This window comes from Vanellus vanellus, assembly GCF_965231255.1.
Source record: "Vanellus vanellus genome assembly, chromosome: 7".
NCBI classification, from domain to species: Eukaryota; Metazoa; Chordata; class Aves; order Charadriiformes; family Charadriidae; genus Vanellus; species Vanellus vanellus.
Genome location: NC_138912.1, coordinates 3,882,087 through 3,898,492, shown reverse-complemented (window position 1 = coordinate 3,898,492; position 16,406 = coordinate 3,882,087). Strand labels below are relative to the sequence as shown.

General features: G+C 41.6%; 1 protein-coding gene across 2 annotated transcripts in view; it reads right to left on the bottom strand.

Annotated features, from left to right (window-relative positions):
• The window catches only part of ADAM12 (ADAM metallopeptidase domain 12), a gene marked incomplete at both ends in the record, with an annotated part of 190,480 nt that overhangs the window by 17,965 nt on the left and 156,109 nt on the right, over positions 1 to 16,406 (bottom strand). Inside the window, 3 exons of one of the 2 annotated variants that reach the window (XM_082486654.1) lie at positions 7,064 to 7,259; positions 8,637 to 8,726; positions 13,572 to 13,749. In XM_082486654.1, the coding sequence (XP_082342780.1) occupies positions 7,064 to 7,259; positions 8,637 to 8,726; positions 13,572 to 13,749 (464 nt within the window). The remainder of the gene's footprint in view (positions 1 to 7,063; positions 7,260 to 8,636; positions 8,727 to 13,571; positions 13,750 to 16,406) is intronic. The other variant, XM_082486655.1, reaches the window with a different exon arrangement.

Here is a 16,406-nt window from a genome sequence, read left to right as displayed (position 1 = left end):
GAAGCCAAAGAAAATACTTTTCAAGAAAGACCTTTTTTAAGTGCAATTCAGAACAACAAGACACCAGAAAAAATCCAGTTGCAAACTGGAGTGCTATGTGACTGTAAAAGCACGACCCCAAGACATGGCAAAGAGAATACGCTGCTCTTAGCTGAAGCTAATGTTCTGGGGAGAGGCAGGGAACCCCCCCCCCACCTTAATCCTCAGGAAATCCACTCCTGAGAGGGAAGACTGACTTGAAAGAAGGGTCGTTTCTACCACGGCGGTATAAGTAGGAAACTGGGAAGACAGGCAGCATCTGGTTCTTATCTACTACAGTATTTTATGATGGAGACGTACCCTAACGGCAAAGGAACTTCCCAGATGGGAGTAGTACTGGAAATGTTTGTGCAGACACATTATTCATCCCCACATTTTAGAAGTTAAAAGGTACTGTTAGAACATCTATTCTAATGTCTTACACAGACAATGCTCTGCCCATTTTTCCCTAGAAAATAGTTCCCCAGACCAACTACTGAATATCTTCTAGGGGAAGATACACGCGTTCATCTGAAATGTCTAAGAGGTGGAGGATCTACTGCCCTCGTTTGACTGGTGCAATGATTAATTGGTCCATGTATTAGAATTTAATCCCTTTGTTCTGCTGTGAAGTGTGGCTTTTATTTCCAGCCAATAATTGCTGCTCCTTGCAAGATTAAGAGGCCCTTTGCTAGGGCCCTCTACTACCCCATATTTTCTTTCCATGAAGATAATTAGTAGCACAATCCAGTCATTGCCAACATTTCAACTACTCCAATAGACAGACTTGCTTTGAGGAGACAAGGTGGTAAGGAGATACACTGGCTAAAACTCAACGGATATCTCCTAGATACATTTTTGTATTTCTGACAGATCAGCCGACCTAAACCAAAAAGAACTGGCAACAAATGGTGCGAGAGCCTAAAGGCTGAGAATATATAACTTCTATAGTGTTCCCTGATCTTTAACAGAGACAGAATATCTGAGTTAACATTACATTTTTTTTTTCAAATGTTTTGAGCCACTTCCAAGTGTGTATGCCTCTAACTGTGGGTAAACCATATCATTTATTTAAACCATCCTGAAGATTTCATTTGAAAGCCTTCAAAGAGAAACAAGTTTTTTTTTAAAAAAAGGGGTCAAATTCCCGGAAAAGAAAATACAAATATGATTGTAAAACTTCCAGTTAGTGTGGATCTTTTCACTAATAACTCAGAGATTAAAGCCTCAATTAATTATCTGCATTTCACAGTCAGAAGCTTGACTAATACTATATACCGCTGAACAGCAATCTAATGCTACGAAGGACAAAATATTAAAACTTGGAGAGGCTTAAGATGGCACCCTCTTCTCCGTCTAACATTTTTACATAGTGAAACTGGAAAACTCAGAAAGAAAGGCACAGAAGGAACAGAATATGAGCTGCTGGTTCCCTGGAGAGCAGGACAAGAGCTTGAAATTCTTTGGAAGATTACGATCGAGCTTGCTGAGTTCAGAATATTTCTCAAATCTGGAACTATTAAAAGGGACTCACACAGGATTCTTTCGTTTCTTTTCATTAAACCACAAGCAATAATCAAAAAATCAACAAAAGCAACCAGACAAGGCACTGTGCAAAAAGCAAAAGTAAAATTTCCATTTTCAGCATGTAGATTCCTCCCCGTCTTTCCAGGGCAGGCACATTAACTATTCAGCTTGATACAAACATTAACATGTGCATATACTATGCCAGCTTTAGTAGGGGAGGGGAGGGAAGGAAAAAAACATGCTGTAAGCAAGAGGCCAAGTAAAACAGCTTTTTCTCCCACATCTGCAAAGACTGACTTGCTCAGACCTACTCGCCCCTCAGCCGTCTACCGTGATCATATGCAATTGCTATGGGTCTCTCTTTTCTTGGCCAGGAGCCTTGTGCCCCAACCAGTTCAGACAATGGTGTATCATCCCAGTGACTGGAGGCTTCCTTGGAGATGCGTCAGCAGCAGCCCAGAGCTCAGACACGCTTTCCCCAGAGTGCTGTTTGGCTCCAAAAGCTGCCAAAAGCAAAATGAATGCTCACGTCCCATGCTTTGACTGCGAGTGACCTAATGAGGTCTTATGAAAGAAATGGTGTCAAAAAGAGAAAGGGCTGACTGAAATACTAAGAGACTTTAAGGTATTTATCTTCCTCTTTCACCTGGTGAAACGTTTTTTGTTTGATTGGCTTTTTTTGAATGCAGAAGTCAAGTGTGCTACACATGATGGAAAGCAGCCTGCAGGAAGAACACATCTGCAGCATCCTTGCAGGGCAGTGAGCTTTAACTCCAACCAATAATACTTGACAAGAAAACAGATCTCATGGACCACAAAAAAATGCTCCCCTGCCGGGCTCGGAGCAGTCTGTGTATGAAAACACCTGGTACCCAATGATCATCTGCGGCTTGGAAACCAAAATCTAGCTTCAATTTCTGTCTTTGGTCTCAAACCAAAACACGTTGTTGCTTGGGATTCAGATGGCTGTTCCCTCTCCTGACTGGTTTCTCACAATATTTGGACTTTTTTTTATAGATGAAAACATATCAGAAGGTAAGAAGCTGAACAGATGGAGCTACCGAGTTAAAAGGAGGTTTTCAGAGGATGCTTAAGGGAGAGAATAGTAATGTTGTGTTTCTGGAGAAAACCCATTTATCATGATTGCACCATATAAACTGAAGCAGAAAGTCCTGTCGTTCTCTATTTTGCTACCTCTACAGACAAAGGCAAAATGATTTGTGAAAGATTTCCAGTGGTTATTAAGTGCTTTGAGCTGGATGAGCAGAGTTTATTTCACTTTGCTATTGATAATTATAGTATCGTGACCCTGTAATTAAGGTCCTGTCAGCCAAGCCTTATTCAAAGGATTAAATCAGCCATTTGAAACTGCAGAAGGTCAAAGCTCACCACTGCAGTTGTCAGCCTGGAGACTATTTTTTTTTTGTCTCCAAATATGTATATTGATGAGCCCACTTCTTTCCCTATACGGTTGCAAAAAAAAAAAAAAAAAAAAAAGAAAAAAGAAAAAAAAAGAGATGTTCTACGCTTTTGGAAGCAATACAGAAACGCTGTGTCATTTCAGATCAGTGCAAGACCTGCTGCGATGAGAAAATACCGTCACGGTCTCTCGAAAAAGGAGAGAAATTTCTGACCATGGTGCTGATTCCAAGAACAGAGAAACACCCGTTACCAGGCTGGCAGCGGAAAAGAAAGATATTTCAATTCAGTTCCCAACATTGTCTCAAGACTTATTTAAAAAAAAATAAAAATACAGTGTTTATGGGGGAAAAAAATACCCCTCTGACTAAAAGACTGGAGTTCTGTTGCTCAGAGTATACCAACAAGCACCGCGGACAACTGTATAAATAAATATAAACATAAAAATACAGTTCTCTGTCTCGTGATTTGCACCTGGCTTTTATATCTCATTACGTTTGTTATACTGCACTGATGATGCAAAGCAAATTTTCCACAAGCTCCCCTTGGCCTCTCTCTTCACCTCGGGGATCCCCGTTGTTAGGTCTGTGCACGAGTGACGTGGGGTGGAGCCGTTATTTTTTTTGGCATTTAAGGAGTAGGCCCACTCTCACTGGCTCTGAGAATACGGCTTAATGCCTTTCACATCTCCAAAAGAAAAGGCCTGGCTGTAAATCTGTGACGATCAAAATAGTTTGGTTTTACTGCATTCAAACCTTTAGAGTGCTTGGATAAATTAGTATTTTGGAAAAAAAAAAAAAAACCAACCACAAACAAAAAACCAAACAAAAAACCTCAGTTCGGAACGGTTTGGTCAGCTAAGTTGGATGGGGAAGCCCATCTATTTTGTCTATAGGGCAAAAAAACTGGAAAGCTCTTACCCCGGTGACAGGGGTAACATATATTGACATTAAAATTACGATTGTGCACGCCTAAACAAATGGCCGTGTCTATGCAATACATTTAAGTATGTTCTAATTATTAAGTCAATGCCCGCCATTGGCTCCCCAAAATCACTGCTTTTGGCCCTTTCAGGGAAACGTAGGAAAACACACTGAGAAGCATTTCCTTTCCTTCCCTAAAGAAACATTTTCTTGTCAATGTAGAAAACGCCACGAGTCTAAAGCTGAGAATATTCTGTTCCTTGGTAATCAATAATTTCTCTCTCTTAAATAGCTTTACCTGCATATCTAGTTGCTCCCGGAAAATGCCAGTGGAGTACCAGACATTGCACAGATGCATTACTATCGATGTATCTTTCAGTCACACCACTATCAATAGGTCAGATCACTGCAATTTGATATTTTTGAATATGAAGTAAAAAAGGTCACAAAGCAATTCATGTGTGTTGCTCCTTAAGGATAAAAATGACATGAATTAAGGTGAGAGAGAGAGAGTAGAGAAATTTATGTGTTCCGGGAGCAGACTGGAATGAAGTTGGTCTTTAAGAGGAATTTATGGCTATTTTCAGAGATTGTCCCTATGTGCTCCTCCCCTCTTTCACTCCAAGCGTTCCATGCTATTGCAGATAGGGAATAGCAAAAAAGTACTCCTCCATTTGATTTGAATTTATTTGTTGAAAGTAACAAAAAAAGCCCCAAGGAAACGCGTGTACCTCTTTCTGCAAACAGGTTCCTATTGCTCAGCCTAACGTTAACAAGCTCTGACAGTGCTCATCATTTTTCTTTAACTAGATCTAAAAATATTAAGATTGACGTTTATCACTGGGCTACTGGACGTCTGTAATGTGATGAGTAAAGAAAGATATACAAAAGAAGACATTGATAAGGAATTCAATATAGTGAGTATTATTTTAAGAAAAGTTATTGTATTTTGCTCTGCATGGTTTCCTCCTGCTGGGAAGAAGAAAAAAGGAATTAATGTAAATGAGCTACGATCTGTTTTCTTATTATGGTATTTAATTTTTTTTTTTTTTAAACCCACTCCACTCCAATACATGCAGTTGTTGAAAACAATTTTAATTAATTACAACAATCTGGTAAAAGGTTCAAATGTATCTTTTTGATATGATGTCCAGAGACAACATCTTAGAATGTCAAGTCTCTCTTTTTGCTACAAGCAAGGCTGGAAGGAAAGTTTTTTTTTTATCTGTCCCATGATATTTTTCCAACTGTTTTGCCCACCTAACCCAATTCCCATTCCACCCTGCACCTGCCAGCTCGTACTCTAACCAGATGTGATGAAGTGGTGGATATTCACATCCCTAGTTTTTAAATCCAGAAGATAGGCCCTGGTTTTTGCTTGAACCTTATCTACTAAACTGTTTGAACGTTTACTTTACTGGCATTATTTCTAATTGATACCTCCAACAATGGGATCAGAAGCAAGACTTTCAGCTCAGGTTTGGTAATGTTCCATCCTCCCTTTCAAGATCTTTATCCCTGGGTATTCCCAAGACAAATAAGGGTATTCCAGTTAACGTCTGTTTGAGCTCTGTTCTTAATGAAGTCATCTTTCTCATAAGCGGACCCCCATAGCCTTGACCACCGGAGACTCCATGCACAGCAGTGCCCATATTGAATAGTCCCAAGAAGGAAGACAAGAAAGAATTAGGGAAGCCTGGGAGGGTTGGAGGACGTGCTGCATTAGGAAACAGACTTGGCAAAGGAGCTGCAGCAATTCAGCTCCCTGACCTTTAGCTGAATTTTTCTCAGCGACAGAAATCATTAACAGTCTGACCGAGTAACTTTCCATGGCATGGGAAACTGGTTCATAAGGAGATTTTGCTTTATACAAGAGAAAATGTTTCTGTATCCAGGGGATTGAAAATCCCAGTATGACTAAGACTGGAGGCTATAATTGTACACGACGATATGAGCTCATATGAGCTCTACGACACGACTGGGATTCGGAGGAGTATATCAGGTACAGGTTTGTTCCACATGGGGAGTTTAATTTTGAACTGGAACTTCTCTAACATGTTCTTATGTCCACATGACAAAGCGAACCTGCTGTCTGCATCAGTGGCATTATCTTCCGAGACGCTTTAATGCTCTTTAAAACAAAAACTGCGAATGGTCTGAGTCCCTCTGAAAATGAGATAAATCCTTCAATAGACTTCTGAGGAGGTTTTTGACCAAGAGAAACATCTGTGTGTCATTATATTGATACATAAGTTTTGGAGCAGATTTGAAGACAGAGAGATACTGAATTGAAAGAGGCCAAGCGACCTGAAAAAGTTAGTTTAAAAGAACTAATTAAATCTAGCGCTAAATAATGCTTCTCTTCGGGAGAGGTAAAAGCGGTTTTTCCCATTTCAGAGAGGAGGTGAGTGAGACGCTGCAGGAGACATGACTTGTCCCCAGCGATGCAGGAGGCAATAGCAAAATGCTGAGTTAGTACTTGTATTCCAGCGGAAGGGTCACAGGACATTACAGAAAGGTGAATGCTTTCCTGGGATATCATGTTTAGCATAACCCAAGAACTCATGCTATTAGATTTTTGCAAAAAGTAAGTGCCCAAGGGAGAATAAAATCTCTTTCTGCTTCAGTGCGTAGTCTGGTAAGAGTACTGTCAGGGGGCAGGTCTACAGGGTAACACCGGTTGATAAAATACACACAATAATACAAGAATCTTGTGTTAATTCAAATACTGAACTCTGTTTTGGGATGTAGAGAGACATATATGTTTTGCAGATGAGCGAGTCTAATCGCAGAAGGAAACTTTAATATGAGCCTGGAAAGGGGTGCGATTCCAACCTGTCAAGAGCCTTCAGCACTGTGTAGGACGACACAAGGCCATATCAAAGTCAGTATTAGGTGATCTGTCGAAGTTCACCTAGCCATTTGCAGCAGCGTTGCAGAATGAACCCAGTTACTGTTGCTCTCTACCTCCTGCTCCAAGAAACGAACGCGACAGCGAATCAAGGATAAAATGAATCACAAAATGATTCTCTCATTATTCGGTTCTCCATTTCAGAAAAGAATAGGTGCAGATTGGTACTGTATAACGTTCCTCCAAATCCATCTATAATCATGCACTTTTTTTTTTTTTTTCCCAAGGCTATCTCGTAAACAGATCTCCTGGTTCTCCAACTCACCTTGGCCCCAGAGGGTGATACACTGCTGCTCGTGGGTCTGGCAGATGCCGTTGTAGCAATAGCCGTCCACCCCGTGGCACGCGTGCCCGTCGTGCAGGTACACGTTAGCTGGGCAGTGAGGGCTGGCTCCCGTGCAAAACTCCGGCAGATCACAGGAATTACTTGACTCTCTGCAAGAAATCCCCGCTGGTTTTAACTGCAAAACAAACAGAAACCCCTTAACTGCTGTAACTCCAGATCAATCAGAGCGGTATAACCCATGCAGCGCATGAACAGCTTTTTCCACTGGCTCTGCACCAACTGACCGCAGAGGACAGTATAAGGATTACACAGCTCTTTAAATACATTTATTTGACACAGGTTGCGAAGGGTTTGGCAGGAAGGAGGGCCAAACTGAGGTTGCCGCCGCAAACATGGCTCAAGTGGCTCAGGTCAGAAGGTAAACCCAACCTGTTCTTAGTTTTCAAACGCGAACCAAAGTTTTCACAGTGCCTCCTGCAAAGGATGCTCTGCAGCACTAACCAAAGGTCAGACCAGAAACCTTTTCATCCATATGGCTTTAACTACACAGCAGTGACCAGGGCAGCCAGCTGATCCCATAACATTATGTTATGTGGTATGCTATGGCTCACGAAGCCACCAGCCCACCTGACTCTGGATTCAGCTGCCCAACAGCTTCTTGGGATGGAGGTGAATTTCCTCATGGAAATGTCGCTCTGTCATGGGCCTCAAGATCTTCTTCAACTTAATTATGCGACTAGTCCATGTAACTGTTCCTGTCCTGATTTCCCTGGATAACTGCATTTTTTCGGAGCTGAAGGCAACTAGTAGGCAATGGTGGGATGTCCAATCTGAACGTTCACTTATCAAGAGCAACCACAGAAGATGGGTGTGCTCTGGGAGCGGCACTGAATTTGAACTGCATCACCACAGTGCCTTTGGTGAAAAGCAAAAAGACTTGAAGATTGATTTTGCTAAAAAGCATTTGGTAGGTGTTTTGACAGCTTGCTGCTACTGAGCTTTTAGGCAGATGGCTGCCACAGACACAATGGAAACTCGCTGAATGCTTTATTAGCCCATATGCAAGAGATGGTCTGAGAATTCAAGAAGGTAAATGCCTGTGGCAAGTTGGCTTTTTATAGTACGTTAGGAGTCCACAAGAGCTGATGATCTGCCATTAAAAATATATACGCTGTTGTCAGAATTAATATTTTAAGAGCCTTCCCATAAAAAGAGGGTCCAGCATTTAATGACTGCTTGCCAGAGCACAGCATCCATAAAAGCAGGAAAAAAATCAAAGCATAAAAAAGTTCATGAAAAGAGAAGAGGTTTTGCATGAGCAAATGAAATGGCTACAAATAGCACAGACACCATCAAAAAAGTCTGTCGATCTGCTCCTTCCATAAATGTTACATTTTGAGAATTTTTTGAATTGCTTCCATGAAACGCGAGTGTCTTAATGCTTAATGATACCAAATTGCCTGTTCCGCCCCCGTGCTTAGTGCTCTGCGGTTGGGAAGATTGCGGAATTCTGCCCACCCCACCCAGGTAAGAAATGTCCCGGTTGGTTCACCTGGCACTCTTCGCAGCAAAGTCCATGTGCACACACTGCTCCCGGTTTCAAGGTACAGGTAGTGGCGTTGCAGCACCGGTTTGTACATTCCTAGATGGAGGATAAATTTAGAGCAGACAACTTTCAGTCACAATGGGCTGTAAATCAAGAGGCTGCCTATAGCTCCGCCAAGAAAAGCTAGGCATGAACTAATGAATTATGCATGAAACTCTACAACTTGATCCAAACAGTCTTGTCTGTCCTTACATTCAACAAGCGCAATAACTGTAGTAAAACCAGAGAAACCATTGAGGAGGGCCGGTTTATTCTAACTATGGATCCGATCCCAAATATCACAAACAACTCAAGTACACTGATACCAATCCTGATACAGTAGTATGGTGTTTTATTTCCCCCCAAATCAGTGGAATGATTCCACTGCCACCTGCGAGGATCCAGGACCTGTGCTACAGTTTCTGAGCAGAGCACCACCACTGCAGCTCTCTGTTTTGTGATAGTGGCTCACCAAACTTCTCCGTGGCATGGAGACTGGTGGCTGCCACAAAGAGAGACGACGGCACCGTTCCATGTAATCTCTTACCAGGTGTGTCAGTAATAGAGCTCTGAGAAATGAAATGAGTATGAATTGCATTCTCACTAACTGATACATCCCAATTTCACACTTACGGATTAGATGGTGGCATGTGTGGGCTTTTGCAAGCTTTATTCTCCATAGAATGAGCTAGTAAGAAGTTTCAGAAAATAATGGGTTTGTTTTTCCAAGATTATGCTCGCAAGCTGCAAGTTACATCAGCTGCGCTGGAATCTCAGCTCTCTAACAAAAATAGCAGCAGATAAAATTGCTCTTCAGCTGTGTTAAGTCAGTTTGACTTAACAAGGGATCACTAACAATATAGGGAACACAGGAAAAATAAGTGGGTTAGAATGATGTTCACAGCCTCTTGTTACTTTATTGGCTTTTGTAAAGCTTTCCAACTGGAAGACTGAGCTACCACTGCACTCACAAATAAAGAGCAAAAAGATTCTCAGCATTTCGCTGTTTCCTTAGATACTATCTGCCTGACTAGACAAAGCTAACTGCGCTGCTCTGAAGCAGTGGAACAACTTCCTGCACCTATTTTGGATCATGCCGGAAGGCTACGCAAATATTTCTGTGCAGCTGCTGCATTTAAGAAGTAACGTTCCTCTGCGCAGAAGCACGTTTTATAAATTCACCTCAATAGCAATGTGAGAAAAGCAGAGTGGAGGAAAACAATGTCAGTCCAGTTAAGGTACTTCTGAACCAGTCAGCTCCTGTAGCCCATCATCTGGCCCTACACCAGCCAGCCACAGAAAGCAATTGGCATTCCACAGACAGCTTGGGATAAAGACACGGCTCTTTGAATGATGTTACTGCAGCCTTTGAAATTTCCAATTGCTCACTCACTTATTGCTCATTGCAGGGAACGAGCTTGGTAAATACTTTTTGTGCCTGGGTTATTAAATTGTCAGGAGTGGTTTCGACATAAACAGGCAAGCCAACAGAAAAGGCGCACAAGGCTTTCAGAGGCTGGAGGCTGCCGCCCAAAACTCCTGCTGTGTTGTAGTTTATTATTATTAGTTATTATCAGTAACAACAGCAATGATTGGAGTTGGTTTTCTTGGTGTAGGTCTCCTGGGTTCACCAGAGCATCTCGGACAGACTAACGCAACAGCGATCCTAGCACCACCTACGCGATGTGGCATATTGTAGACAGGACATCTTGTTTTCAAGCCCGCCTTTCTAAGGACATGACATAGACCGCATTGGGTCAACCTATAACCCTTCTCACCGTGTGTCCCCCCTGACAGCTGCCAGCAGAAAATGCTTAAGGACAGGAATGTCAACACGCATACATGATACCTTCCTAGTGTCCCAGCTTTCCCTTGGCTCCACGGACATTTTTAGCACCTCTAACACTCAGTGGAAAGGAACTTGCAAGTAAACGACACAGTCTGGGGAGCAGTTCCTTCTGCTTGTTTGAAACCTGCCATTTTCTAACTTCACTTGCACAGTTTTTGTCGGGGGCAATCACTGCCTACTCGCTCTTTCCATTTCACTCACGGTTGTACCCGCTTGTGTCGCATCTTCCTTCACTTTCTTCTTTTTCAGCCAGAGCCCCTCCAAAGCGCCGAACCACCTTACTGCTTTTCTTTCAACCTATTTCATTCTGCTTTATCCTTCCTGAGGTCAGGGAGGGGTAGGGAAAACCGGCACCTGCAGTTTCAGACGCAGCACGCTGCAGATTTATAGGCGCCTACTGGTGCTTTGTTTTGTTTTCCTGTTTCTTCCCCAGTAATTTCTAACAGCCTATTTACCTTTTAGACCACTCTTGAGCACCGAGCTGACATTTTCATGAGACTATTTATTGCAATATGAAGTCTTGTTCCTCTATGGTGAGAGTCAGCTCCGAGTCCATCATCTTATATGTGATGTTTGGAATGTGCATCACTCCACACTGAATCCCATTTGTCATCTTAATGCCCAGTCCAGCTGTCTCAGAAGGTTCCTCTGCAGTTCTTCACTGCCAGCTTTCATCTCTACTATCCTAACTCATATCGTCAGCAAATTCAAGACTATTCCTTTTCCTGGGTTGTTTATGAATATGCTGAATTGTGTAGTTGCCAGGACACATCTCATGGATACATCGCAGCAGATTTCCTTCCACTGCATAAAATGGATGTTTTATACCTAGCTGTATTTCCTGTCTTTTAACCCAATTTTTGCCCATGCAATATTCTCTCATCCTGCAGCTGCTTAGTCTCCTAAAGAGGCTTTGTTGACAGGCTTTGGTCTAAAGCCTCTGAACTCCTAACAGGCCGCAATAACAGCATCATCCCTTTCCATCCACTTGTTAAGCCCTTCAGAGCACTGCGATAGGTTTGTAAGACAAGATTTCCCGGCACAAAAGCTGTGTTGACTTGTCCCTGGCATGTCACAGCTATTCAGGCACTAGCTCTTAATTATATTTGGAAGTAATTTGTCTGACTTCTGATTTGTATTTTTCTGATTCCCCTTGCAGCCCATTATAAAATTAGCCACATTTGTCACCTTTTGGTTCTCAAGGACCGAGGATATTTTTTATTTTGTTTTTCCTTCTTCTATCTTTCCATGTGTAATCTACTTTAACTCTCCTTCCACAGACATTGTAGCATGTCAGACATTTTTGGTAATATAATCCAAAATGAAGTTGGAGCTTAATTGGTAATATCATCCTTAGTCGAGTCTTACACTCTTGGCCTGCTGGTGGGCACGCCGGCATCCATTATACCCAAGAAGATGACCAGCGCCTGACACACATGAGCCCGTAGGGTGGATGGAGGTGGTCAGACAGTCCCTACTGCATGAGCATTTCCTGAGTTGTGTGAAGGGTGGGAGGTGTGCTACAGTCATGACTCTCCATCCTCATGAATCCGCTGCTGTCCTGCTGCTAAGGAATGCCAGTGAGCACAGACCTCAACACAGGGCTAATGTTTTTACCTAGAGCAAAGGAGAAATATCCCTATCAAACACCTACATCTACATATTCAGACTGATATTTCACAGAATAGAATCATGGAATCGTCTAGGTTGGAAGGGACCTTTAAGATCATCGAGTCCGACCATCAACCTGACACTGCCAAAACCACCACTAAACCATGTCCCTCAGCACCACGTCTACACGTCTTTTAATTCTGATCACTGGTAAAATACAACTAGCATATGTTATTGCACAGCTTTCCAGGCCATAAAACATTGCAACACTATTGACAAAACTCAGCTGGTATAAATGACTGGGCAGTGAATTATTAACTAATTTAGCGGATTTTCTGGTACTACTCAGATTATAGCAGTGTAATGGCTTTGACTTGAAAAGGTATCGCTAACATTTAAAAGTGAAAATGAGAAAGATAACTGGGTTAGAAAGACATTTGCAAGCTGCTTGCACTCTATTGACTTCAAACAAGAAGATAAGCCTGCTTCCTCCAACCTCGTTACCCTGAAGAATGAGTGAACTGTCAGGAAATCCTTATGGCTCGTGTAAATCCGATAGACAGGATACAGGAATATCTCACGGTTTTAACTGCCCTGATCTATTTTGTCTGTAGAACCATATTTATCACAGGAAACAAATCCCTCATCTGCTGATGTATTTAATTCGGATAATCCAAGAGAAGTTCAATACAGCCAATGAGCATGGGAAGCCAAACTCGGCTCGGATATTATTTGACCCCCAAGTTTTGCCTATTTCCGCCTGATCTGAGCATCCTCTGACACATTCACCAAACCAAATGGAATGATCTTTGAAGTAGCAACGATCTTTTTGGGAGGCAGTAAAGGCTACTTCTGTTAGTAAGGTAATTCATTAGTGGCAAAGAAAAATCTCAAAGTGAAGGAGGCAAAGGTCTTGTACCTAAAAAATGAAGCTGGCCACAATGAAAAAATACCTAGGCAATATTGATATGTATGTAACTATTTATATCTGTATTAGTATTAATACAGGGGTGGCTTCTCATATATGGAAACAAACCTTCAATTCACGCACGGCAGCTCGAGAAATTTGAGCAATGTTAACAAATTTATTTTGGGTTTAGCTTATTAGCTAGTACTTAAAGGAATTTCTGTTGTTAGGAACATGAGAGTTAGTCATGGTTAATCTGTCAGACAAGCCATGAGAGAGTTTGTTCTGTAATGGTGAATGGAGCACATTCTTCACTAAAGCCCTGCCTCAACTGTAGCAACTCAAAGGCAAGTCGAGTAGAAACTCCCCACATGTCTGAGGACTCTGAGGTTTAAGCTGATAAGATAGAAGCAGAGAAGGGAGAGTTTTGGTTTACACTGAACAGCGTTAAACATGCCAAACCAATTCTGATTCCTCTCTACTGTTAAAAACCTGCAGACAGGAGGTGAGCAGTAACTCTAAGGTGGTGTCTTACATCGGGCTCCCCGCAGTCGCACTCCTCTCCATCTTCCACGTAGCCATTCCCACACTTCTGTCCACCAAAGGACTCTTTGACCTCAGGCAAGTTAAACAGACACATTCCCACTCCTTTTTCCAGGCTGTTTTCCAGGTCCTTTCTACTGCAGCTACTGAATACCATGGGAAATGGATAGCTAGAAGAAAAATACATGGAGACAAAAAAAAAAAAAAAAAAAAGGGGTAGTATTATCAGATGAAAACATCTCTCTCCTGTCACACTGGTGACCTTTTAGCACATCTGTGCACAAACAAGAAGATAGTGTTCATTTTTTCTTAACCTTTTAACATAGGATTGAGATATAGCAATTCACTGTAAAATTGAGCCAAAACCATTTATAGTAATTTCTGACTATGAGTAAGGGAATTTCGGTAATTTTCACTTAAATTTGTAGCTGCTGTGTTCCCATTTGGAATTCCTTCTCCCTCTTTTGCATATGTAGTTATAGAGCAAATTTTGATCATTATCCTAAAGAAATACTGGGCTTGCAAGGAGGGTTCCTGCATTTACAGGACTGCAAACCATCGTAATCCTTCTTGGAAAATTTAGCCTCAAATGGCAAATTCATTCATCTTGCTCTGCAGTATGGCAAACTTCCTGCTCTTTTCAGGAAAAAAAAATAAATAGAGAAAAACACAAAATTACTTGATAAGAGCCCACCTCTGCAATTCATCAAAGTCGAGCTTGGGAACTACATGATTAAAGCAAATACAGTTCTTATATTAAATCAGGATGACTGTAAAGACACTACTGAAATTACCCATATCTTGAATTCAAACTGCTGAGAGCAGGATTTGACCCTGTTGTGCAGGCACAGAGCGGCTTTGATTTCTTTTGCAAAACACACATGAACAATGTTGGCAAAAAGATCCGGTGTAGTACAAATATCACCAGAAAATCTGCATTTTTCTGTTGGAGGACTTAATTCCATTTTTCTAACAAATGTTTGCAGTTTGACTCACAGATATGAGACAAAGCAGCACCTGGATCTGGCCATCAGGGCCATGTCCCAAAGTCCGCTCTGCCCTCTCTGCACCGAGATGTGCACATGGTTACGTTGAACCTGTGTCACAACCAAGTCATAAAACAGCATCTCCCCTAAGACTTGGTACCTTCGTCACTGCTGCTCCATGGTCCAGCAGTAACTCAACATTATGGCACCACAGGGACCCAACCCAATAACGACGGGACTTTGTCCACTAAATGTTTTGTATCACTCATGTGTTATTAGGGCATAATCTTTACAGAAAAGCAAGATAATAGATGGAAGTTCTGCACTGCTGAACTTCAGACTTCGATTAATCTACTGTTTTTTCTAATATCCTGAAATGAAAAGCTCGCTTTGCGAACGATGATGCCTATAGGTATCAGGAAAGGGATCATTTCTATTAAAAACAAGAAATGTTTGACAATTACAAACGCAAGAGAGCTTCCTATGCTGACACAAGGAGGTTAATTAGGATCTTCTAGAAAGGCTATGGGCACCTTACATACCAGAATTTATTTTGCGCCTATTTAAAATTACCTTTTTTACAGATTCTTTTGCAATAAAGCAGCCAGCTCATTGCGAAAGAACATAAACATGACTGAAGAAAATAATTTTTGTGTATCAATATAGGGCTTGCCTAGTTAAACTAAAGAGTTCTGTGATTCACTGACATATGACTTCAGAAAGTCAATAGGCATCTCCATGTAAAAAGCTGATTTCTGGAAAATATCAATGTTTAGGCAAAATGACAGAATCTAAGATAAATAAAGAAATTTCAGAATAGGAGTCAGGCTGCTAGCTGCAGCTCTGCCCCCAAGGGAAAACAGGGAAGGAACACGGAGTAATGGAACAGAAAAGAAAAGCACTTGGGAAACCTCCTACTGACCATTTTGTATTGCGCAATTGGAGATGTTCTCAACAGGACAGGACAAACTCCTTTCCTACTCTTAGTTTGACTGGGAAAAAAGCCCCACAAAATTTTGTGCACGTGACTATGAACAAGTAGATGGATGTGCACTGCTATCAAACACCAGAAAAAAATCAGGAAACCCAGATACATCTGACTGATAAACCCTGCAAAAAATATATGAGTGCTTCATAAGACGTGCTCCTCATATCAAAGTACGAATAAATGAATAGTGCATCATCCGGGCAAGATCCTTCACTTCAGTGACACAGATTTCCTTTGATATCCACTGAGATGAGACAGGGAGACATACGTACCTCAGACAGACAGAAATCAATTCAGGAACACAAATAATGCATTTTTCCCTGTGCCATATGTCTCAGCCACACATGGATTATGAGAACAGCTCACCGGTCAAAACCGTCGATATCTTAGGGCTGTTCTTTTGTATCCAAGAATGCTCAGGGTCATTTACATGAATGTGAGATATGTCTGTCCTTCACCAGGAGAACAGAATCCTTACTCTGTACCAGAGGTGAAATAATGTCATTGTTAATGAATGAGGTTTCTGTTTTCCCCCAAAGGAACTTCAAGCTGTTTCCTATTTTGAACTAAGAGATCCATTCATCATCTGTCTTTTCCTGCTCTTGATGCTGATTTCCTCAGCTGACATCAGTGCAGCACATGTTATTTGATGAAATTTTCTGAAAATATCTTTTCTTTACCAAGTAAGCCCAAAATAAAGCAATACAAAACCAGAGATGAACCCAAGTGGAACCAGAGAGCAACTGAAGGGTAACCGCACCATGCAAGAGAAGATCCCACATCAGTTGATGCCAGTTGGTATTCCACTGGAAACATAATTGGTCTTTAGTACCGTAGATATTCCGACACACAG